The sequence below is a fragment of the Juglans microcarpa x Juglans regia genome, chromosome 5D, assembly GCF_004785595.1.
Source record: "Juglans microcarpa x Juglans regia isolate MS1-56 chromosome 5D, Jm3101_v1.0, whole genome shotgun sequence".
In the NCBI taxonomy this organism is placed as follows: Eukaryota; Viridiplantae; Streptophyta; class Magnoliopsida; order Fagales; family Juglandaceae; genus Juglans; species Juglans microcarpa x Juglans regia.
In genome coordinates, this window is record NC_054602.1 from 32,972,110 (window position 1) to 32,997,755 (window position 25,646).

At 34.7% G+C, this 25,646-nt stretch overlaps 3 protein-coding genes and 1 pseudogene across 10 annotated transcripts; 1 reads left to right on the forward strand and 3 right to left on the reverse strand.

The window, feature by feature from the left end:
- Positions 1-41: 41 nt before the first annotated feature.
- Positions 42-4,244, forward strand: LOC121265582 (pentatricopeptide repeat-containing protein At3g09060). Of its 3 annotated transcripts, none has more exons than XM_041169260.1 (4): positions 42-2,455; positions 3,265-3,383; positions 3,476-3,668; positions 3,795-4,244. In XM_041169260.1, the coding sequence occupies exon 1, from the start codon at positions 321-323 to the stop codon at positions 2,394-2,396; it is 2,076 nt and encodes a 691-aa protein (XP_041025194.1). In that variant the 5' UTR covers positions 42-320; the 3' UTR covers positions 2,397-2,455; positions 3,265-3,383; positions 3,476-3,668; positions 3,795-4,244. The 3 variants fall into 3 exon arrangements, with proteins under 3 accessions (XP_041025194.1, XP_041025195.1, XP_041025193.1); XM_041169261.1 differs by having other exon boundaries at positions 3,492-3,668; XM_041169259.1 differs by having other exon boundaries at positions 3,265-3,668.
- LOC121265583 lies at positions 2,917-4,144 on the reverse strand. Its single transcript, XM_041169262.1, has 2 exons — positions 3,815-4,144; positions 2,917-3,638 (listed from the first exon to the last, which is right to left on the reverse strand). The coding sequence occupies exons 1-2, from the start codon at positions 4,142-4,144 to the stop codon at positions 3,225-3,227; spliced, it is 744 nt and encodes a 247-aa protein (XP_041025196.1). The 3' UTR covers positions 2,917-3,224.
- A 10,362-nt stretch (positions 4,245-14,606) lies between the features above and the next one.
- Positions 14,607-19,232, reverse strand: LOC121266166 (protein NRT1/ PTR FAMILY 8.1-like). Of its 6 annotated transcripts, none has more exons than XM_041169910.1 (6): positions 19,118-19,232; positions 19,028-19,034; positions 17,185-17,350; positions 16,871-17,088; positions 15,906-16,456; positions 14,607-15,621 (listed from the first exon to the last, which is right to left on the reverse strand). In XM_041169910.1, the coding sequence occupies exons 3-6, from the start codon at positions 17,288-17,290 to the stop codon at positions 14,790-14,792; spliced, it is 1,707 nt and encodes a 568-aa protein (XP_041025844.1). In that variant the 5' UTR covers positions 17,291-17,350; positions 19,028-19,034; positions 19,118-19,232; the 3' UTR covers positions 14,607-14,789. The 6 variants fall into 6 exon arrangements, with proteins under 6 accessions (XP_041025844.1, XP_041025842.1, XP_041025841.1 ...); XM_041169908.1 differs by adding an exon at positions 17,858-17,938 and having other exon boundaries at positions 19,028-19,202; XM_041169907.1 differs by adding an exon at positions 17,803-17,938 and having other exon boundaries at positions 19,028-19,202.
- Positions 19,233-19,993: 761 nt separating this feature from the next.
- On the reverse strand, positions 19,994-20,834 carry LOC121265918 (annotated as a pseudogene).
- Positions 20,835-25,646: the final 4,812 nt, after the last annotated feature.

Consider the following 25,646-nt stretch of genomic DNA (forward strand, 5'->3'; position numbering starts at 1 on the left):
GCAAGCGCCAGCGGCTCTTGGCATTTTCCTTTACTTCTACTCCCTACTCATATCTGGAGTTCCGACTTTCCCGTTCTTCTGAAATGACTCGAGCCCTAAGGAAATTGCCATCTCCTTCCTAAGGATGGCATCCACTCGTAGTCGTAATGATACTCGATGTCTGAAAGGGGATAAGACTTTCTGAGACTTCTATAATGCCTTCTGTTTCTTGAGCTCTCCCTCTGGCTGGAAATCTCTACTGTTCATAAGCGGTGCCGGGAAGCTCATAAAAAATGATATAAGAATGAGTCTGATAATTCCAACGGATAATCATCTCTTCAATGGCCGAGTTCCCCAGATCCCTCTCTCCGAAGCGAGTTCTGAAGCTCCTCAAAGCGGAGAAAAACCCTCACTCTGCGCTCGCTCTATTCGACTCAGCGACTCGCCACCCGGGTTACGCTCACTCCCCCAGCGTGTTCCACCATATCCTGCGCCGACTCGTGGACCCGCGATTCATTGCCCACGTCAGTCGGGTCGTCGAACTGATCCGAACCCAGAAATGCCAGTGCTCAGAAGACGTTGCGTTGACGGTGATCAAGGCCTATGCGAAAAACTCTATGGCCGATAAAGCTTTGGCTGTGTTTCAACAAATGGACGATATTTTTGGCTGTAAACCGGGTATAAGATCGTACAACTCCCTTCTCAATGCTTTAATTGAGTCACGCCAGTGGGACCGAGCCGAGTCGTTTTTGGCGTACTTTGAGACGGTTGGTGTGACCCCGAATCTACAAACGTACAATATCTTGATCAAGATTTCGTGTAAAAAGCAGCAGTTTGAGAAGGCAAAGGCGTTGCTGGATTGGATTTGGAACAAGGGTTTGAAGCCTGATGTGTTTAGCTACGGCACTTTGATTAATGGCCTTGCAAAGGCTGGGAATCCACGAAATGCGTTGGACTTGTTCGACGAAATGCCCATCAGAGGGATGGAACCTGATGTTATGTGTTATAACATTTTGATTGATGGGTTTTTCAAGAAAGGAGATTTTGTCAAGGCAATGGAGATTTGGGAGAGGTTATTGGGGGCATCTTCAGTGTATCCAAATGTTGTTACGTATAATGTTATGATCAATGGATTGTGTAAATGTAGGATGTTCAACGATTGTTTGGAAATATGGAATAGGATGAAGAAAAATGAGCGGCATTGCGATTTGTTTACTTACAGTACTTTGATACATGGCTTGTGCGAAGTGGGTAATGTTGATGGGGCTGAAAGAGTTTATAAAGAGATGGTTGAGAGTGGGGTCTCTCCTGATGTGGTATTGTATAATTCAATGCTTAATGGATTTTGTCGAGCAGGGAAGGTTAAGGAGGGATTTGAGTTATGGGAGATGATGGGGAAGGATGGTTGCCGTAATGTTGTCAGTTATAACATATTTCTTAGAGGGTTGTTTGATAGCGGTAAGGTTGATGAAGCAATGTCTATTTGGGAACTCTTGCCGGAGAAGGGTTGCAGTGCAGATTCAACCACTTATGGAGTGTTAATTCATGGGTTGTGTAAGAATGGGTACCTGTCCAAGGCTTTATGGATTTTGAAAGAGGCTGGAAATGGGGAAGGTGATCTCGATGCTTTTGCGTATTCCTCGGTTATCAATGGCCTAAGCAAAGAAGGGAGATTAGATGAAGTGGCTCAAGTTGTGGATCAGATGGATACGCATGGCTGTAAAATGAATCCTCATGTTTGCAATGCACTTCTTAATTGGTACATCAGAGCTTCCAAACTTGAGGATGCAATTCGCATTTTTGGGGAAATGGGAGCTAAGGGTTTCTCTCCAACTGTTGTCTCCTATAACATTCTCATAAATGCATTATGCAAAGCTGAAAGATTTAGTGAGGCGTATTCTTTTGTGAAGGAAATGCTGGAGAAGGGCTGGAAGCCAGACATAATCACATGTAGCTTGCTGATAGACGGACTCTTTCAAGGCAATAAAATGGACATGGCCCTCAACTTGTGGCACCAGTTTCTCAACAAAGCTTTCAAACCTGACGTAACTATGTACAACATTATGATTCATGGGCTCTGCTCTGCTGGGAAAGTTGAAGATGCTTTGCAGCTCTATTTCAAGATGAAGCAGTGGAACTGTATTCCAAATCTTGTAACCCACAATACCCTTATGGAGGGGCTTTACAAAGCCCGAGACTGTGAGAAGGCATCAGCGATCTGGGCCCTCATCTTAAAAAATGGGTTACAGCCGGATATCATTTCCTATAATATTACTCTGAAGGGGCTTTGTTCTTGCCTGAGGATATCAGATGCTATTGGGTACTTAAACCATGCTTTGGATCACGGAATTCTTCCAACTGCCATTACATGGAACATACTTGTAAGAGCGGTGCTTAGCAATGGAGCTTCGACATGATTATCAAAATAAGTAATGGGGCTTCGACATGATCTGTTTTGACTTAAAATGGCTTCGAAGTAAGTTTAAGCTCCTAACGTTTCATTACGTATATCAGCTGCTTTTTGAGTTCATATGTATGACCGGAAAAGCTAATTAACGATCATAGTAGTTTTTTTTTTTCCACATCTAGTAGACAAGAAGTTGCTTACCATCCAATGGTCCATAGGGATAATGTCTTCTCAACAATTAACAAGAAAATAAAAGTCAGGATTGGATGATCGTACATATAGATACATGGATCTCCATTCATCCAGCTACCAAAATGTGAAACCTTTAGCTAGTTCTTTTGTATCAATTTTACAGTGGAGAAATGTGTTCATAAAGCATCAGATAGGGTAACTTGGTTGCCCAGGTCTTGGTGGTTGTAGTTATATCACCAAGTTCAGATGTTGATGATGCCAAAGTGAAGTAGCTTGATGTATCAGACCCAAATCGCTAGTATCAGCTTGGGGTTATTGTATCATGCCACATCAATCAATTATGGCTAAAAGTCTTATATTAGAAATTCTATCAGCGCGTAGCCAAGGAGAAATGTTCATAAAGCATCAGATAGGGTAACTTGGTTGCCCAGGTCTTGGTGGTTGTAGTTATATCACCAAGTTCAGATGTTGATGATGCCAAAGTGAAGTAGCTTGATGTATCAGACCCAAGTCGTTAGTATCAGCTTGGGGTTATTGTATCATGCCACATTCAATCAATACAATTATGGCTAAAAGTCTTATATTAGAAATTCTATCAGCGCATAGCCAAGGATATTCACTTCTTTTCTTCATCGGTCTTTCCCTTCTACTTATCTTCTGTTTCTGATAAAATCCTCTGCTCGTAGATGAACTGAGAGAGCAAAGCCACTAGAATTGCTCCAAGAACAGCGACCTTTCGCCAATCAGAAGAAGAGGACAGGAAAGAATCTGCAATGCTAATGACTATCAGGCTTATTAATGCAAGGTAAATATTCCTCCTGGTTTTTGATCCGGCGTTCTCTTTAGTAACCTCTTTTATCTTCTCCATTTCCTCTTTTGCTTCTGATTTTTCTGCAGGTGTCCTTTGCCTCAGGTTCTTGAAGAACAGCCCTTCATTCCGGTCTTTCTCCATTTGGCCTTCAAACTCTGCTACCTCGTTTTCATTCTTCTCAATCTCTAGTCTGTTCAATTCTGAGGATTCCTCAAAGGCCTGCATGCGGCTCTCTATATTCTCCATTATCTGCCAAACAGAAATGAAAATTGAAAACAAGTGGGTTATATTTTTTGGTCTATAATCATATTGCATGATTTGCAGGGCTATGCCTAGTTCATTCGAATGAATAAAATTTACTTCTTACTTATATAAAAAAAAAAATATCTTATGATTTGCATGCAGAATTAAGAAGTTCAACAAACCCTGGCACTAGCTTCATCCAGTCCTTTGAGGGCATCTTCTCCAATCTTGTCAAACTCCGCATTGGCTTCTTCGCCAAACTGTGAGAGATAAGCTGACCTTTCATCCAAGTAGTCGGTGAGACGGACTTTCTGAGCCTGAAGCATTGCTATTCTGGCAAGCAGCTCTTGCTTGCGGGTATCTCCTTTGGGCGAAGAAGCCTCTGAATTTGAGTCATCGTTGGGCTTGCTGAGGCACAGGAAAGAAATCTTTGTGTTGAGGGGTCTTTTTGTGTGGAAAATTCCATGTTTGGTTGCAGTGAAAGAGGTTTGAATGGTTTTGATGGCTACCATCTTTTAATGGCTTTCTTCTTCACGAGAGATAGAGAGATATATGGTATGAGATGTTTTATACGTACAGTATTTAGTATTAAGCCTTTTGAACCTCTCGTTTATTTATGCGTTATCCGTTTGGAGCCTCATAATGTTTATATTGTTAAAGAGGCTGTGATGTATAGGGCGTCATTTCACCTTGAGCGACGTGCCGTTCAACAGCTCTATTTCTTGAAAAAGAAAAATATTTTCTTTTTTAATAATTACATAGAATCACTGCAAACATGTCCACAACATATATATATATATATATATATATATATATATATATAATATTTGCACTAGGTGAAAGCAACGTTGAATGTACGTTGGCTTAGTTTATATTTATTTATTTTTATTAAGAACTAATTTTTTATTAATAAGGACGTAATATTTTAGTTAATTAAATAACGATGTAATGTTTATGTAATTTATAAATAATTACACGTTGTGATATATTATAAAAGAAGAGTATTAATAGAAGCTTTAACATGATCTTATAAATAAACATCACAAGTAAAATAGATCATTGCATACCTAAATAATTTAAGGCATAGTGGAGAAAATAAAAACATTAGTTCAAAATATCATTCAATTCAATACATGTTTATAACATCCATAATTTTAACAAAGCTTCTTGCGATAAGTTTCATTTTGTGTCATTTTATACCGGATCAATAGAGACGACGTTAAAATTTTTGTGCTGCTATTGGTTGACTCAGTTAAAGTTAAATCATCTATAGTTGACTTGTACTGACTTTACTTTTTGAAATGGAGGGAGAAACAAAAAATGGTGGAAAAGAAAGTTTGTTTTGATTATTGCTTTTGAAAGGAAGTAATCTTTTATCAATTAAAAATCTTTCATCTTTTGTTTTGAGTGTCTTTTTTACTAACACTACTGTATGATGGGTGTTGTTGCATTTTTTGGCCTTAACAATATGAATGAGCCTCTATCAATAATTTAAGTATTAAATTAAATTATTAATGTATATATGGTTAGTGTAATTCTAAAATATAAAAAAAATTAAAAATATTTTTATTAAAAAATAATATTATATTATTATTTTGTTTAATCTAATGGCTAATTCAATGTGGGTTATGTATAAATAAGTTTTAAATTTATGAAAAATATGTACTTTTCATCAAATTTTAAAAATGAATTTGATGAAACCAATACTAATACTCTCATATGTAAAGAAAAAAAAATCTGTTTAAATCCTATTAGGTTTATTAATTGCATTAGTTTTGAAACTATCCGATCACAGGAATTAATTGCATACTCGATGGATCGAACTATATATATATTATATATATATATACATATATATATATGAGCTTTATTATAATTACCCATTACGTATAATAATATTATAATATATTTTATAATATTATCTATTATCTAGCTTATACCAACTCATGACTTGATAAGCCGGCTAGCTTCTAGTGATCTTGTAGAATCTAGATTGCAGATCATCATGATGCTCATATGAGATACACAGTTGGTGACAGCATGTCACCAACAAAGTGCCACTCACACCTCTATTCCCTCTAACTACGTTCTTTCTCTCTCCCTCTCTGCTCTCGCCCTGCTCTCTCTCTCCGTGTGAATAAGGCTTTTCTGATATTGTTTTGCAATTCTCTAAAGATCTGAGTGGTTTTAAATTTTTTTTTTTGGTGATGTAAGTCTGTGATGTTATTGTATGAGATATTAATATTGTTTCTTTCTCACTGCAATTTTTTTTTCTATTTTTTTTCATTCTCCATTTTTCTTTCTGAGATGTAAATCAAGTACTTGACGTGTGAGATGTTAATATTGTTTCTTTCTGAGAGACTTGTCCTTATAACAAACATGGTGTCCAGATCTGAGTGGTTTTAATTTTTAATTTTTTTTACTTTTTGGTTGATTTGCAAATTTCTTTTTTGTTTTTGTTTTCTGTTATTTCATTTTTTATTTTTATTTTTCTTTCTATGGTGTGTTTGGATGTAGATGAAGAAATAGGTGGATACTTTTTTTTTTTGGTGATTCAGTTTATTTATTTTTTTATTTTTATTTTTTTATTTTACTTCCACTCCAATATTTGCTGTGTTTTATTTATTTTGTTTGTTATCTATTTTTTTGTTCTCTTTTTTTATTCCTATTAGGTTTGTTAACAATATGAACAGATCTTCATATATGCGAAGAGGTCGTGTTCAGATCTGACTATTTTATTTTTCTTTCAGTTTTTTACAGATCTGTAGGTCTTTAGAAGGGAGTTAATGTTCATTTGTTTTAATAGGTCTGAATTTACTCGCAGAGAAATTGAGGGAGACGCAGAGACAGAGGACGAATTAGGCATTTTCCTTCTTGGTTCTACATACTCTATATAATCACGTCAGATGGGTATTACTCTTGCCAATGTCGCCACATCATTTAATTTGCTCTGTAACAAACAAAATTGCTCCTGTCATCCAACTTTATAACATATAAATAAAGTGTTTCATTTCCTCTCATAATTATAATTTTTTTAAATTTTTATATAAAATATAATAAACAATTCAATTTTTTCAAATCTCAATTCAACTTTTTCAAATTTTAAAATAATAATAATATTAAAAAAATAATATTTTAACAATATTTTTTTTAACTTTCATCTAAAATGATCTCATTTTACTTCTGAATCTAAACCAGCCACAACTTTTTTAAATTTTCACATAAAATATAATAAAAAATTTAATTTTTTTCAATTTCAAAATAATAATAATATTACTAAATAATATTTTAATAATATTTTATTTTATTTTTATCTTAATTCGTCGCATCTTAATTTAGCATGCAAACGGCACCTTAAGTTTTCCTATCATTTTATTACTATTTATTTAGTTAAAAAATAGAAAAAAGACTTCTCATCTTGTCGTAGTTATTACTTCTCCGTTATTCATTTGACTTCCTCCGCCACTTAACTCTTCTTGTATTTTATTATTACTTTTCTAGTATAGTAAAAAAGGGATCATCTTTATTTTATTATTTTTATCGACTCTCCATTATTATCTATTTGGCTTTTTCATTACTAAACTCTTCTAATTTGAGCTTCTTGTACTCTCACAAGTTAATTTCGATATTTGTAGCGATAAAATTCGTCATCCCTCCCAATGCTCTCACTTCAGTAAAGTAATTTTCATGCTCTCCTTATACTTAAAAAAGGCTATAATGTAAATAGTAATAAACAGTAATAAACAGTGGTGAATACGGCAAAACCACAAAATCATAGCAAAATCACTATATCTCCGCGTCCCTCTCTACATCCTCAAAGTAAAACCACGGTAAAATCACCACAAAATCACAGCAAAATCATCACAAAAATATCACAAAATAAAAAAATCACCACAAAAATGCCACAAAATAAAAAAAATCACCACACAAATCACGGTGGTGGAGGGGAAACTGGCTATGTGTAAGAGGGAGAGATGCCGTGAGAGAGTGAGGGAGCCTAGGTGGCAGATCGGGGCCATGGGTGGTTGGGATGGGTCGGTGGTGACTCGAGGATGTCGGAGAGGGTGGTCACATGCCGTGGGTGGCGGCGTACGGTGGTGGAGGTGGCCTAAGGGGAAGTGGGCATCCGTGAGGGAAGGTGAGCATGCATGGTGGCTTGGCTGGACGTGGGGATGGCTACGAGAGGTGGTCGGTGGCCAAAGGAGGTCCCGGTGGTGGTGCAGTGGCTAGAGGAGGTGGAGCTTCGCCGTGGGTGTGGAGAACCCGTGCAAGAGAGAGGTGGACTTTGTGGGGGCAAACGGCATGGAGATGGAGGCCGAGCTCGCTGGAGGAGGATGGCCGATGGAAGGGGAGGCTACCATGGAGGTGGTGGCACCGGAGGATGGTGCACGGCGACACAGCAACATCAAGCCCATTCGGGCTGTGCACTGCCGAGAGAGAGGAAGAGAGAGCGTGAGAGAGGGAGACCGGTGTGGGGGGACTCGCCGGAGTGAAGTGGTGCCGGTGGAAGGGGCGGTGAGGCTCACCGGCGCACGGTTGCGCCGGGTTGGGTAGTGGAGGAATTGGGCATGGGGAGAGCTGCGTACGACGTACGCTAAAGGAGAGGGAGGAGAGAGAGAGCTGGGGGGAGAAAAGTGAGGGAGAAAGAGAAAGGGTCTGGGGTTTTATTGTAAAATCCAACGTCTGGGATCTAAAATTTGTTTAAAGATATTGTGCAGATTTTACACATTTTAAAATTATATAAATAATTTCTATTAAAATTTAGAGATACAATTATAAGACTGTAATAGTTATCACTATAATAAATAATTTCTCTTGTTAAAATTTATATATAAATAATTTCTCTTATTAAAACACTGATTTAAACTAATTTAAAATTTAAATAATTAAAATATAAATAACATATCATACATAAACTATCAAATTTAATTTATAAAATACTAATATTTCATCATTAAATAAATGATGAAATTTTATTAAATATTTTTAAGAAATTAATCTCTACCCTTCATTTTAAGTCCTTAGATGAATATTTTAAGTCTTATTAAATATTTTTCAGAAATTAAAACCATATAAATAATTAGAGTTTTAACATAATTTAAGTATGATAATATCCTTAATTAACTAAATAAATAGCATATGATACATAAACTATCAAATTTAATTTAGAAAATACTAATCTTCCATCATTAAATAAATAATGAAATTTTACTAAATATTTTTAAGAAATTAAAACCATATAAATAATTAGAGTTTTAACATAATTTAAATATGATAATATTCTTAATTAACTAAATTAGGCAAATGTGCGTGGGGAAGGAGAGAGAGGGAGAAAGGAAAAGTGAGGGAAAATGTTAGTTTTTGGGTTTTAAATCCCAACCATTCATATTAAATTTTCAGATTTAATCTAATGGTAGAAGTTTAAATATTGATTTAAACTAACATAAAATAGATAATTAAAATATAAATATTATATCATATACTTAAAATTAACTTTAATTTATAAAATATTAAATTTTCATCATTAAATAAAAGATAAAGTTTTATTGAATTAGGCAAACGACCCTTGGACGTCACTCTACTGCTAGTATATGTATAACTTTCCAAAGTTTAAATGCTTTTCATGGTTAGTTTTCCCGTTTCTAGAAAAAAAATATTATAAAAGTATTATTACATCTTCGACTCTTTGTGATAGAGATTTTAAATGATTAATGCACAATGGTCAAACAATTATAGATAAATGAGTTATGCAAATCATAAATAGATAAACTTCGCGCAAAACTTTGTAAAAAAGCAGACTACATCTTAAAAAAAGTGTAAAAGAAGTTATTCTTTATTAGTAGAATTCACTTTTTTATAAAAGACTTACACAAGACTTGTTTAGGGCTGAGTTCTGACTCCGACTCGGAGCGAAATTTTTGCTCCAATTCCAACTCTGAACGGAATCGGAGTCTGACATCGATCAGAGGTCGGAGCTCCGATCAGAGCTCCGAACGGAGGTCAAAACTCCGACCGTCTATTGGACTAAAAAAAAAAAGTACTTAAATAAATAATGTGGTCAATTTCTTTTGTTAAATAAATTTGATCCATTACATGACATAGCACTATTAACAAAGGTAGATGTGTCTACGACTTTATCTAAAAATAAATATAAGACATTAAGACTAATAAGAGTATCATGTGCTATGTGGTGGGTCTTTGTTTCAGTTTTTGCTCGGATAGAGCACAATGTAATGTAACTACATAAATTATTAAATATGATCACCAAAGCCCAAGTTCAAACCTGTGAAAAAAAAATACTGAAAAGATAAAAAATTAAAAAAAAAAAGCTTAAATACAATAATTTTAAAACTAAATAAAATGTATGATGTAACTATAAGTTATAACAGTCTCATTTATAACGTAATAACAACATTATTATAAATATTAAATGCTCATTTCACTCAAATCTCAATGGTCCATTGATCTGTGATCATGCTTGAAATAAAGATAGAAAGTTGCAATCAATAAATGAAAAAAAAAAAACTGAAAATGGTAAAAGTAGAATTTCATTCTTACCAAAAAAGGAGGTTCTCTCAACTCCATCTCAACTCTCAAGGGGTGTCCGTCTTAGACTCTCAGTCATCGGCAATTATGTTAGGGTTTACAATCAGATCTATAAAATCATAAAAAGTAGAAATTAGAAACATTAAAAATAATTAAATAATTATTTAAAAGCATATAAACTTACTCAATTCAAGCCTGAAGCTCTCGGCATCAACGCCAACGATATCTAGTCCAATGAGCGTTTCACTTATCCAATTCTGTGTGCAAATGAGGGCCTTCACGGTTGATGGTGATAATGAACTCCGATAAGCATCCAACATGTGACCTCTAGTGCTAAATGCCGACTCTAAGACAATCGTAGTGACAGGAATGACTAGCACATCTCGGGCTACACGGGAAATGACTGGATACTTAGTGGAATTAACATTCCACCAAGTTAATAGCTGAAATACATTCTCAGGTGCCTCGACAGTTTCTATAAAATATCGTTTAACCTCATATGTACAATGCATAATATTCCTTGTTGACATGAGTTGATGATACTACTAGATAATACGATGGCCTCTAACCCCTATAGATGGGTCAGTATCACCTGAGGAAGCTGTTGACCTTGTCGGCCTCGAATGTGAGGAGCTACCAGCTACGGATGAAGGTTGACAACTATTGCTGTAGTGATTATATAGGTCATCAATATCACTTTTTAGCACTCTAATAAACTTTGTAGCCTTCACTACCTCGAGGACGGAATTTATCCAAAATTCTAGAACAGTCAGCTTATATTGGGGGTCAAGGATCACAACTACAAATAACAATCTATTTATCTTCTCAATATTCCCCAATATTTATGTACAACTATTTTCCAAGTGAAAGTGAAACTCCGAGAGCTCGCTGAAGAATGAGTTCACAGTCGTATATTCGGATCCAGATAGCCGCATGGTTATGTCATAAAAAATTCTTAAAAATTCAACAAAGTAGCTCACACTGGTCCAATCATGTGCATTCGGCGCACCGAACCCCTGTCCTGCTTGCTCCAACAAAGCATACCTCAGGCCCCCATCCTCGACCTCTATCTGCTCGAATGCTTTTTGGTACTTCTGTGCCACATCCAACATCATGAATGTAGAGTTCCATCGAGTCGGAGCGTCCAAGCACAACATATTAGAATATTTAATCTTAAAATCTTTTACTATTGCCTTAAATTTGGCAAGCCTTTGATGGGAACCCCTCACATATCGTACAATGCTGCAGACTCGGGTAATGGAATCATCAACCTCTTTTAAGTCCTCAACAACTATGAGGTTGGTGATAAGAGCACAACATCGAACGTGAATAAACTCGTGGTTCCAAATGACATCATCTCTCACAGTTGTGTTCCGCTTAAACCAATCAATTGTTGTTTCATTAGCATTGGCATTGTCAACTATAATACATAGCACTTTTCAAATTCCCCAGTCCTTTAAACAATTATCCATCTTCACCCCAATGGATGCACCTTTATGATCCACAATATCTTTAAAACCAATAATTTTTTTATGCAAAATCCACTCATTGTCAATGTAGTGTACTATGATACACATGTAGCAGACGTTCTGTATGGAAGTCCATGTGTCAGTCGTAAACGACACTCTCTGGCCAGTGGTAATAAACATCTTCCTCATCTCCGCCTTGTCTTTCGCATGCCTCTTCATACAATCTTGCATTACCATATATCGTGATTGAATGAGAAATCGTGGCTCAACAAAATTTAGAAACTTTCGAAAGTCTCTTTTCTTGACTGTGGTAAAGGGCATCTCATCAGTAATTATCATATTTGCATGCATGTCCCTCAACATCTTCTTACTGTATTGAGGGATGACCAATTTCATAGTCTGTGTACCATCATGTAGAAGTTTGGTAACTGAGGTTGGTCTGATCAGTGGCTGCCAAGCCTTTCGATATCTTATATCGTTGGCAAACAGTTAGATGTGCTATTAACACACTGGTGCCTTGCTTCTTCGAATGGCATCCACAAAATGATCCACAGTAATATCACCAGGAATTTTGGTGAAATGCTCACATGTCCACGACCTCTTTTTAGAAGGCCGTGGTGGTTGATCTTGCTCAAAGGGCATCTCCTCCTCTTCGTTGAACATATCCTCATCATCTATATCTAATGGGAGTGAGAGTCGACTACTCACACAAGATGTAGCTGCCCTAGATGTGGCTCTAGGGGTGCAAGTATCCACCGGTATAAGAGTTGTAGCATTGGCATCCGTCACATCTCCTTGTGGACGATCCATATCACAATCAAAGAAGCTGAAAAAATAAATTAGAAGCAAAAAATTAGTTTAAAAAATAACTAGGCTATATTAAACATTTAAATTAACGCAAAGATATATGTGGTCTTCCAATATAGACTCCATTGGAAACATTTTTTTTTTACTTGAGTTTCGTATTTATTTATTTATTTTCAAAAAGATTATATAGCGCTTGTGCATTTAACGATTACAAATATCATTTCTTTTATCTTTATTATTTTGTATTGAATTTGGGATGAACCATGAGTATCTCTTTCTAAATGAATTTCAGTTGTAGCCTGCTCGGGAATAGATTATTTGTTTTGTTCGTAACATGGTATTTATTTAATATAAAATATAAGGTATTTTAATAATTCTATTTAATATAAAATTATTCATTGCAAGAGGGCATGTGTAAATACTATTCATGTCAATGATGGTACGTGGGTCTCATGCACCAATAATGAGGCATGCCAAAAGACCCCATTTGATAAAGCAAAATGTTGATATCCTTGCCGAGGGACGTGTGAGAACTGCACAACAATTAATGGAGGAAGGTAGATCAAAAATATATAACACAGAGTATATAATGTTTGTAAAAAGCATTATTTGAATGTAAAGTGGGATGTCTTGTTCTGGTTTGTAATATAATGTTGGTAAATATTGTGTTACTCTCAAATATGTAATTAATAGTTATATTTATCAATGTACATAAGTAAAACTTAACGAGCATCGATAGACTAGTACTTAGAAAATAATACTACACAAAATTTATAATGTTCAATACTTGCTCCAATATACAAAAAAATAAAAAAGGCCTAAACTCTTCTCCATTGTATCCTTGAACCGAGCATGACGATCTAAGGGTCTTCTAATATTTACCCCATATTTGAGCTATGGCCATATTTCTTGGAAGAAATTATAGGTGAAACATCATTTAAATCTTGGAAGAATTTTGCCCAGCCCGAAATCACGAAGTTACACTTTGACCAAATTTCATGTTTGAAAACTACTAAATTAAGATTATATTATAAAGAACATATATGAATTTAAAGAAGAGTGTTGAGAATTATACTTGCAAGTGTTCATTAAAGGAGTAACATCTCTTACACATTTTATCAAACACTATGCATGCATACAACACAACTTACAAACACATCATTCATTTCATTAAACACATTTCCTTACTACAAATTTACAAAATCAATTCACAAGAATCAAAACAAAATACCAAAACGATGCCGTTCCACATTAAGTAGAACGGCGTCGTTTATTTTTGTTAAAAAAAATCCAAATGTAAAACGACGTCATTTTACATTTGGGTTTTTTTTTTTTTAAATTCGGAGTCGGAGTTCGGAGCTCCAAGAAGCTCCGAACTCCGACTTTGAAATCCAACCACTCCGACTTAGTCGGAGTCGGAATCAGAGCGGATGTCGGGCGGAGTCGGAAATTTCAGAATTTTGCCTAGCCCTAGACTTGTTTATTTGAGACTTATACCTAGCATTACTCTTAATTATTTTCACTCATTGCACAGTCTGCGACTAGTTGCATAATTAAACCTAAAACATAATACCATCAAGTGTCTTCAGCTAAGCGAGCATGTCTATCCAACTTATGGGATACCCTTGCATCATCTCGTCCCACCCACATGGATACTTCACAAGAATTAAAAGACTTGAGCATGTGTTTTATCTCCTCAAACAAAGGACCTTGTCGTGAGCAGTTTGTCGACAGGAATTAATCTATCAATCGAGCATGCTATGAACATAATCGAAAAAGGTAAAACGATTTGTCATTAAAGGGATGACAGGGTCTGCTCATGAGAATGATTCTTAACATTCACACTACTCACAGTTTATCTTTACAAGATCGGATTTCTCGGGTGTTTCTGTTTTCTTCTTGGATTTCTTTTAGTTTCATTATGTCACTTTTACACATCACCCAGAATATAATGTTCTAGACAGACAATTATCTGGCATAAGTAATGGGTGCTAATTTGAAGTATTGTTGAGATTACATTGGAATTACAGTGCATGAAACATAATATTATTTAGCAGTTGGCAATTTAATATGGATTTGTCCATGGTTGTCAAATGAGGTACTAAATATATATCATTTTCCTTACCAATATTAATTGGAACTCAATAGCAAATTTTTATAAGGAAACTGAGGAACATTATAAATTTATGCAGGAATAAAAAACCTAATAACCAACAGTATTTACAAACACAAGGAAAAGAGATAAATAAAACCTTCAGAAGACATCGCAAAGACTAAACAGGCTCCAATAAGGGAACAGATAGGCGGGTTGGAATCACACTAACAATCAGTCGTGTCAGTGACTTGGCCCTGTGGTCTTCTTGTATGTATACCACTTAGCAAGAAAGAGATACACCAAGAAGTTCAGCAGGCTGAGAATGGCCAAGAGCCAGTAGAAGTAGTCAAGATGGCCCCTGTTCAAGTTGTCTGGAATCCAACCAAGCTTCCCATTCTTTGTGGTGATTTTTGTCACAATGGTTACAAGCAGAGTGCTCAAGTAATTCCCCAATGCCACAGTTGTTAGTGACAGAGCCGAGCACAAACTTCTCATAGCATCGGGTGCTTGGTCGTAGAAGAACTCTAACTGTCCAATGAAAGTGAATACTTCTGCACATCCAATAAGAAAATACTGTGGTACTTGCCAGAAAATTGACATGGGAATGTACTCGAGGTCATAGTAATTGTTCCTCTTAACAATCTTTAGACGAACAACCTCCAAAACCCCAGCAGTGACCATGGAGAAAATGGAAATGACAAGGCCAATGCCCATTCGTTGCAGCTGGGTGCATCCCCTTTCGTTGCCGGTAAACCTCCTTGCATATGGGACTATAATTTGGTCATAGACAGGAGCCCAGAAGATGACGCTAAGAGTGTCAAAAAGGGAAAGGGATGCCGATGGAATTTTGAAGCGAGCACCCATGTGTTGGTCCATTGTGTTGCCTTGTAAAACGAACATGGTGCTCATTTGACTATAAACCGTAGAAAAGACTATTCCTGATGCCCATATTGGGAGCAGCCGAATGAGAATCTTGAGCTCTTCAACTTGTGTCACTGTGCAGAGTCTCCAGGGGTTTGTAAAGCCCTTAATATGGTCACTTTGGATCTCCACAGCAGCCTTGTCAAAGAACCTGGAAATCGACAATCTTGATTAGAAATCAATCAGATTTAAAGACAAATGATCAAATATAAAAGGATCGACAACAAGTACTTCCTCCATGGGAAGTCAATATGAGCATATAAGACTTAATCTCATGTTGCATCATGACAAGAAACTTAAATGCAAAGATTAGATAACCACTTTGAATCACTAAATATCAAATTTGTGGAGGCAAGAAGATCATTATTTCAAACCGGTCAAGTGATCACATCTGAATTGATAAGCTTATGATAATCCTGGTGCCAACCCACTCACCTTAGCTTGTCAGTGTGTTCAAGCTTGCGACTTCCTTTGATATTACATTCCTCATCTGCAGTCTCATAAAGGAGAGACTTATCAGCAGGTACTTCAACATTATGTTTCCCAAAGGATGCAACAATAACCTGGAAAATCCTTGAAAGTGGGCTCCCTCCAGGTTTTTGAATCCGGTATAACCGGCTAACTGAGAAAAAAGACACAACTGCTATGGCCATTGCAACTGCTGGGATTCCAAACCCCCATCCCCAGCCAACATTCATTTGTATCCAAACCAAAACTGAGGAAGCAATAAGTGCACCTATATTGATGGAAAAGTAAAACCAATTGAAGAAAGAGATCTTCCTTTTCCTCTCCATCTCGTCAGTTTCATCAAATTGATCAGCACCAAAAGAAGAGACACATGGCTTGATTCCACCAGTCCCAAGAGCGATCATGTAAAGTGCTACAAAGCAGACTGCACTTTGTGTTGTTGTTGGATGGCAACCATTCTTATCGCATGATGGCTCTAGTCCATGGACAGAAGCACTTAATGTTAATAATGTCATCCCCTACAAGAAAAATTGGAGTTCTTCAAACATTTCTGGGTAAGTCAGCATACTAGGCAACACGGTTTATGCTTATTGGGAAGATAATCATCACTTGAGATAAATTTGAAACCCACTGAGAAAGAGGAACCAAGTCCTCCTACTTTTTTTCATATAGTTTTCTCTGCAGGGAGACTGTAAATTGGAAGAAATTGAATGATAAAAGTTTTCATAACAACTCAAAAGGAAGAGAATGACCAAAATTGAAACCTGATGCTGTTAAAAAATTGATACATGTATCAAATTTACAATGAACCATGCTAATATTCACATTCAAAACCTTGAGAATTCAAGCTTGACAGGAACCCGGCCACCACCATTTCCAATTCAAGCTTTCATGTACATGTATAGATGAGGAGTTTGTTTGAAGAAACTTACAAATATATAGATGATTGAGAAACTAGCAATCGTCCAATATCTTCCCAAGTAGGCATCAGCAAGAAAGGCTCCAATCAATGGTGTGATGTAGCAGGTCCCAGACCAATTGGTTACATTGTTGGAGGCTGTCACATTTCCCTGATTGAGACGCTGCTGAAGATAATTCACCAGATTGGTACTCATCCCGTAGTATGCCAATCTTTCACAACACTCAGTTGCTACAAAAAATCACTCAGTGTCCAAAATCTCAGGATCATCATCACATATCATAAATGATTTAGCAAGGACTAATGAAAAAAACATTTAAACAATACCAAGAATAAAGCGGCAAGCTTTCCAGTTTCCTGTCTTTCTCTTGTCAGCAGGATTCTTGTTGATGTCCACGGTGCCATCCTGTGTGTAGATATCATCCGCTGCCATGTTATGCTCGTGCTTAATTTGGGCCTTGTTTTACTTTAGTATTTTCGCTCAAAGGCTTACCTACAATATCAATCAACGTTCAAATGAATTAGGCATGCATGGTTGCAATCCCAGACATTATGACTAAATACTTGTCTTAATTGTACGTGGCAAAAAACATAGACATATATTTCTCTTGGTTGTGGTTGAGTGCGTTGCTAGTGCTTTGTTATGTAGTAGAAAGGTGACAAAAAATGGAGGAAATTGGAATGCTAGATAAACCACATAGTCCTAGAAGCTCAAAATATTTAGGACAATTCTCATCCGATTTCTCTGAAAAGTTTGTAAACTAGAAGCACACAAACTGCATATAATCTTAAAAGCCAATCAAGAACTCGGACCATATGGATCAGAAAAGGGATCAACAATGCTGAAGATCTTTTCACACGGATGGAACCAACAAAACTGAACATACATATCACACGAGAAAAGTTACCAGAAACAAGATTTTATGAGATGGGAAGTATCATTACCTAATATTAGTAGCAGAAACTCAGAGAACGGAGAAAAGTACAAAGAAATTCTAACCATCATTCGAGTAGTCCAAGACACATCATTAGCTCCAAAATGGTTTAAGTCACGCGATGTAATGATTTATGAGGTTGACCCCTCGACGAATGGACCACATAAAAATAAGATAATGTATAAAAGCAACTACGCAAAAATCATATAATGTTCAAAAGGAACTACGCAAAATAATATAATTTACTCAGAGCAACTTCAGAAACTTCAAACAGACACCATACATACCTAGTAGAGCAGTATATATGATTTATTCAACACTCATGAAAATACGTTAACAACTCGATAGCACTAGAGAACAAGATGGCCATTGTCAAAAAATCCAAGTGTATCTGATTTTGCCATTTCAAATTAAAGAAACAAACAAAAGATGCGTCAAAGTTTAAAAGAGTTTAATTTGGGAGGGGAAAATTTTTATTTCTATAGGATTTATCTTATCAAGAAAATCTTCAAAGATTACTTTTTCATAGTTTTTTTGAAATTTCGGATACATCTAGTTCCGACCTTGCGTCAAAACCAAACATTCTACCATAATTTTAAAAGCCAGCCAGGGCCCATGTGCAGAAAGCCAACTTTTATTGTTTATTTCTTTTTTTATTATATGATGAAAGAATTAATATGGAATCAGCAAAAAGTATTGGAATCGAAAATGGTATCACAGAAAAAAAATTGAGGTTTGATTCCAGGAAAAAAAAAAAAACAAACAAACAGAGAGAGAGGGTGATAAAGAGTAGATGAAAAGAGTCTCGCAGGGTCAAAAACCCATATTCTAATAAACAAAAACTCTATATTACAATAAACAGATGACGACAGAACAAGATTACGCATGTAGTTAATATTATAATAAAGCTTGAAAAACGAAGAAGCAATCTTGATACAATGAGAGCCTTATAAATCTGAGTATAATTATGGATCTAGGAAACTGGGTTGAAGCCTCGGGAAGGTACAAACAGAAACCCCCAAGACAGACAAAAACAAGAACCAAAAAACGGAAGACTGAAGATATAGAACCCACAAGACTGGTCCCTGGTCATGCCATAAAAGGTTTGTAGTTGTAGATACCTTGCATGAATGTATGCAGATGATGATAACTCGCACACAGGGAGGGGGGAGAGAGAGAGAGAGAGAGAGAGAGAGAGAGAGTTCTCTTATAGTTTTGATGAGGCTGTCACATACCTGAGACCTACAGAGATAGATGATCGTCAATCCGTGATCGTGGAGGAAACGAATATCAAAATACGGAAGAAAGGAAACAGAGAGCAAAACCAGGAGAGGATGAAGAGCAGTTCTTCTCGGTGTCGCGCACAGCAGTAGGGGGGGGGTGGTATCTGGACTTTGGCCTTTAGTGGTGTACGCATTGAATACTGATAACTTGATTGTAAAATTCACTTCTCTTTATAGTATATGTAGTACGATTCAAAAGAAGTAATATCTTTTAAGAAGTAGAAATAACATCATGATTGAATGGATCGTATTTGATGAGTTAAATCTCATTTAAAGTAAATTAATCACTTAAAAATCATTACTATTGTTGCATAACACAACTGTGTACTCCCCCCACAAAAAAGAAAAAAAAAAATTTTTATTTTTTTTACATATTTTTTTAACATCTTTAAATATTTTTTTTTTAAAAAAATCAATTCACTGATAATCACTTTCTTAACTATTAAATTATTTTTTTATTTTTTAATTGAGGGTCCAATTCATTCGTCCCCCAGTAGTTTCCTGATTAATTAGGAGAAGAAGTGGATGAAACCCACTCAAATAGATTATTTTTCTTCCACTTTTAAAATCCCGACCAAGAGCTTGATGATGATGATAATAATAAAAGAGCATCAAAGAACCATGCATGACCATTACTGAATTAATTAAAAATTAAATTCACAAATTAACATTATTCGATACGATATGTTAAATCATAATATTATTTTCATTAAAAAATAGATCGAATAAATTACATAAAAAGAGTTTATAAATTTAATTTAATAAAATCACTTTCCAACACTACCGTTGCTTTTATTTAATAAAAAATTCTTTTCATCAGTCATTATTCATTATCTCACTTCATATTCTATTCTATGAAAAATCATATAAAAAAATTATAAGTGTATAATGTGAGGGTAAATTATTCTTATTCAATAGCTAGACATATACCAAGTAGAGAGGCCTCTTGTAAGTGTACCACCTGGCCACCAAAAGATAAATCCCCAAGTTCAGCACACTTAACACTGCCAGCAGCCAGAAAAAATAGTGAAGATGACCATAATTCAAGTTGTACGGTATCCACCCAGACCCGCGGCCATCCCTAGTGCTAACCTCCGTCACAATATTAACAAGCATTGTGCTCGCATAGCTTCCCAGCGCAGCGGTCGTGAGCGAGAGAGCCGAGCACAGGCTCCTCATCGCATCGGGAGCCTGCTCGTAGAAGAACTCCAGCTGCCCGATGAACGTCAAAACCTCTGCGCATCCGATGATAAAATACTGAGGCACTTGCCAAAATACCGACATGGGTATGTGCTTGAGATCGTAGTAATCGTGATTTCTCACCTCGCGGAGCCTCACGAGCTCTGAAGTCCCTGCAGCTAGCATAGCGAAGACTGAAATCACGAGGCCGATTGCTATGCGTTGGAGTTGGGTGAATCCGTTCTTGTGGCCGGTGTGTTTTCTGGCGAACGGAACGATGAAACGGCCGTAGACGGGTACCCAGAAGATGACACTAATGGTGTCGAAGATGAAAAGGGAAGCAGAGGGGATTTCAAAGGAACGGCTCATGTGAAGATCCATGGTGTTGCCTTGAAGAACAAACAGGCCAGGTGCCCATTTGACTGTTAACTGGGGAAAAGATAATGCCTGTGGCCCATACTGGGAGCAGCCTTATTATGGATTTGAGCTCCTCAGCCTGCGTCACTGTGCACAGTCTCCAATCATTCACTGAGCCTTTGATTCCATCTGATTGAGTCCCCACTGCAGCCTTGTCAAAGAAACCGAGAAAAAGAAATTATGAATCAGCAACGACATATATATCTGAAATCGGATTAAGCTAACTAGGAGACATATTTTATTATTTATATTATATTTTTAATACTTCCTTTGCGTGTCGGTCAGACTATTTTTTAATGAGTGAGTTCAACGTATAAAATATTTAATTAAATAGAATATAAATTAGAGTTAGAGTTCAAACTAAAAATCTCTATTGTGATACTATGTTAAATCATCAATTATCTTAAAAGGTTAAATCAATAGAAATAGTTAGATTTTATATTTGTATTTTATTCTTAACTATATGTATATATTGCCTAACAGAAACATATATGTATACATGTCACTGCAGATTACCAAATCATGAACAAGACCTAATTAATGGAAGGCCAGTAAAGAGATCAATGCGTGTGCTAACGCAAGTAATTAGAAACCGAGGATGCATGGTACTGTTAAAAGAAGAAGGGTTAATGTAAATCATGTCGACTACTTGTGAAACTGTTCACGATCGATTCAATCACAATCGATCACTTCGGCTCAATTCATTGACTACGTTTGGGTAGTGAGAATACCTGAGAAGTGTTGAGAATGTTTGTGAATAGTAGTGAAAAATTAATGAAAAAGTAATAATAGAATAATGAATAGTAGGTAAAAAGTAATGAATAATAAAAGAAGTAGGTGAAAAGTAATAATAAAGTAAAGAATAGTAATGAGAGTACTTGAGGTACTCTTAATACCCAAACGTAGCCTACCCATCCGTGAATAAAGATTGTGATTAATGATTATTGAAAGATATAATTAATTAGCACAAAATCGAATAACTTTGTATTTATTAATTTTATAGTATTTGTTTTTTAATTTTACAACTAGAACATTTTTAATATTTTAAAGTATAAGCAGAAACAATCGATATTTTTAATATGATGCAGATTGTTCAAATTTTCATAATATAATAATTGATATATATATATTTAAACTATGTAAAGATATATACTTCCAAAATCCTAAAGATTATTTATCATAATTTGTAAATAAAGTTATATTATAATGTATTTTTATCAAAATTTATGGGAAAATAATAAACTGACAATTAAGGGCAGGTTTGAAGCATGAGATGAGACATAAAATTCTCATATAATCTTATTTTATATCATCTCATCTTATTCCTAAACATAATTCAAATATAAAAATTTTCAAACTAATTATTACAACTTTTTCAAATTAATCATTAAAATTTTCTTAAAATTTTAAATGAAAAGTAAAAAAAAAATTCCAACTTTTTCAAACTCCAAACAAAAATAATATTATAAAACTATATTCTTTTTTAACTTTATAATATTTTTTATTCAACTTTTACTCTATCTTTTTCCAAAACCCAAAAAATATCCAACTCAAACTATTTACTACTATTAACAAACTATTTTACTCCTATTTACAAAAAAATAATGTTAGAGCTCCCGCTGAAGCTCTAGCATGTATTTTTATGTGTTTTTTTTAAGTTCTTTTTTATATAAAATTTTTTAATAATTTTAAATATTTTTAAAAAATAAAAAAAGTTTACAATATTATTAAAAAATACTTTCTTAATCACGAAATAAAATAAAAAATATTTTTTTAAGATTTTTTATTTTACTTCGTGATTGAGGAAGTATTTTTTAATAATTTTTTTTTTACTTTCTAATTAAGGAAGTGTTTTTAATAATGTTTTTAATTTATTTTATTTTTAAAAAATATTGAAAAAAATTAAAAAATTTATATAAAAAATAATTTAAAAAAAACATATAAAAATATATGAAAACACATGCTATAGCTCCAGCCGGAGCTCCTAGTGAGAGTCCCCAGTGGGAGCTGTAGCATCGGCCTTTACAAAATTTTTATCTCATTTTACTGTCTACAACTGTCTACAACTAGTTTACTACTCTACTTAAAATAAATGTTAGTTAAGTAAAATTGAAATTACCTTTTAATGAAGTATCACGATTATATTAATTGATTTAAAATGAGTTAATGTAAATTAGTTGTAAAATAATTATAAGTGTATTATTATCCATATAATATATATATAAAGCTAGCTAGCTAGCACTGCTAGCTACAGTGGTGATCACCAATTTCAAGAGTTAAAGTCAAGCAGGCTTCAGTTTCAAATTAAAGGACATTGAAAGTACGAAACTAATCATACAGCTTGCTTGCATTGAAGGATTTATGAGTCCATCACCATGCCTACATTTTACGTCTCCCACTTTTAAAAAGTTATATTAAAAACCAGTATACTTTATAAATAACATAATTCTATCGTATATAAAACAATCAAGTGATCTCAATCATCTCGAAACTTGACTTGATCTTTTTCCTCAATTGTCTTGTAGTATCCTTGAAACTAGGTTAAACGACATGTTTTGGATGGAGCATTTCACGAGGAAAAAGAAAAAGGTGGACAGATAGAACGTCAAATTCATGAATACGATGCGATATTAGTTGATTGGTTGACCGACATATATTAATTTATTCGAAGATTTTTGGTACTGCAGCTTCCAGGTAATTAAACTAATTAAGAAAAAAATTAAACTAATTAAGAAGTACTATAGAGGAGAATTGTTTAGGATGTGTTTGAATGTTAAAATAATTTTAGATGATTTGAGTTAATTTGTGAATATTAATATTGAGATATTATTAAGTTGAAATATGTTTGAATATAAATAGATTGAGATATGTATTTAAATGTATAAAATCAAATTGCATAAGGACTGTATCCAACCTTTCAATATATTATATTCACTTTCGGTTCTTCAGCTCTTTCATGATCTCTAGCACACCTTCTTAGGATCGACTAAAAAAGAAAACATTTTAATTTCTACTAATTTTGTAAACATATCACACACATGCATATGAGTAAAGTCACGAATTGACAGTATTTTTATCAAAAAGTATAATCTTACAAAATTTCTTTTTGATATTATTTATTTTGTGAATTAATTTTTCGTATTAATTACATATTAAGAAATAAATGATGTTACTTCGGTTTGTAAATATACATAAACCTCTAGGACTGTAATCGAGTCAATCCGAGCTTGACAATCTACTGGTCTTTAGATTATCAAGCTCGGCTTAATTCAAAAAAACTCGAGCTTAAATTTGAGCCTGAGCTTGGTTCTACTCAAAAAATTCGAGCTTAAGGTTTTTATCTAATTTTTGTTTGAACTAGATTTGGTGAGCTAAGTTTTCAACTCGAGCTCAATCCAAAAATGAGCTTTAGTCGAGTCAAGTCGAGCGAGCGGAGTTATTTTTTTAGTTTTTTGAATAAAACTTAATAATTAAGAAATTACATAAATAAAAAATCTAAATTTAATGAAATTTTTATAACTACCAAGTAGACCCATAATTTATTGAATTAGAAAATTATAAAAAATTAATATGTAACTAGTTAATATTTATCCATAATAACGAATGAGTATTAATGTTATATACAATCTTAGAATGCGCAAACATAATCACTTTAAAAAAAAGTGGGATCTATTATTAAAAAATTAGTTTTTTTATATGGATATTATATTTATTCACTTTTTTTTAAAGAGATTGCACAACGTTTATACATTCCATGACTGTAAATATCATTTGTCATAACGATATATTATATGCCTAAATAATTTACCAATACATATGGATAATATGATATATCAACATTTCATATATGGTTCCTACAAATATATGTTAGTATTTGAGATTATTAAATCTTACCGACTAACTAGTATACAAATTATAAAATAGTTATGAAATATATTTAATATATATGCATAAGTAATTAGGTTATATATTATATATTTAATTATAAAATTTGCTATGTGAACCAATATACATATATACACACACATGTATATAATGTACACATTTATAGATATAGCCCAGTACTTATATCGCTAATAGAAGGCCATCTTTCTAATAAACTCGTAGTATATGAAGTTATTTTTAAACAAAAACTGCATGCATAGGATCCGAACTATAATTTATCGTAAGGTCAAACATTGAAATAACTGCTGGAGATTTGTTTGGGATACGCGCAATAGAATTCATGGGTAGTCGCGTTTTTGAAGTGCAATGAGCTTTTACATGTGTGTGGATCATATCTAATCCCGCTTGATTTTGCATATGAGATCATGAGATAAGATGAGCTGATATTAAAATTAAAAGTTGAATAAAATATTATTAAAATTTATTTTTTAATATTATTTTTATCTTGAGATTTGAAAAAGTTGAATTGTTTATTTTATTTTGTCTGAAAATATTGTGGGTGAGGAAAAACTCGCGCGCTCTGTGAGATCTGGGTAATCAGCCTTGACTTTCTCTAACGCACGACACCAGATGACGCAACATGACACAAGGATCCTCCATGCGCTGAGAGGGAGCTGAGCAGGCGCCAACTCGAAAAAACCCAGCACTTCTCACAATGGTCGATAGAAGGCCAATTTGAGGCCACAAGAGAACATTGCGGGGCACACTACAACTTTGGTGGCATAACCCTTAGAATCTACCATCCCTTCGGTCGGAGGGGGCACCACGAATTCCACCATCCGACGAACCTTATAGGTCTCCTTCAGCGACTCCAGTTCAGCGGAAGTCACCCGCGAACGCCACGAGAAACTGGCAAACTCTTTCGGAACAGTGTCGCCCTGACCGTTTGTGGCACGTATAGTTTTGAAAGGTCTAGCCAATCCAGAAGGACATGAGGATTTCTTGGGAGCCATTGGTAACCAGAGGGAAAGAAGACAAATTAAGGAAAATGATACGAAGAGAGGTGTTTGAAAAGGAAAAAGGACCTAGA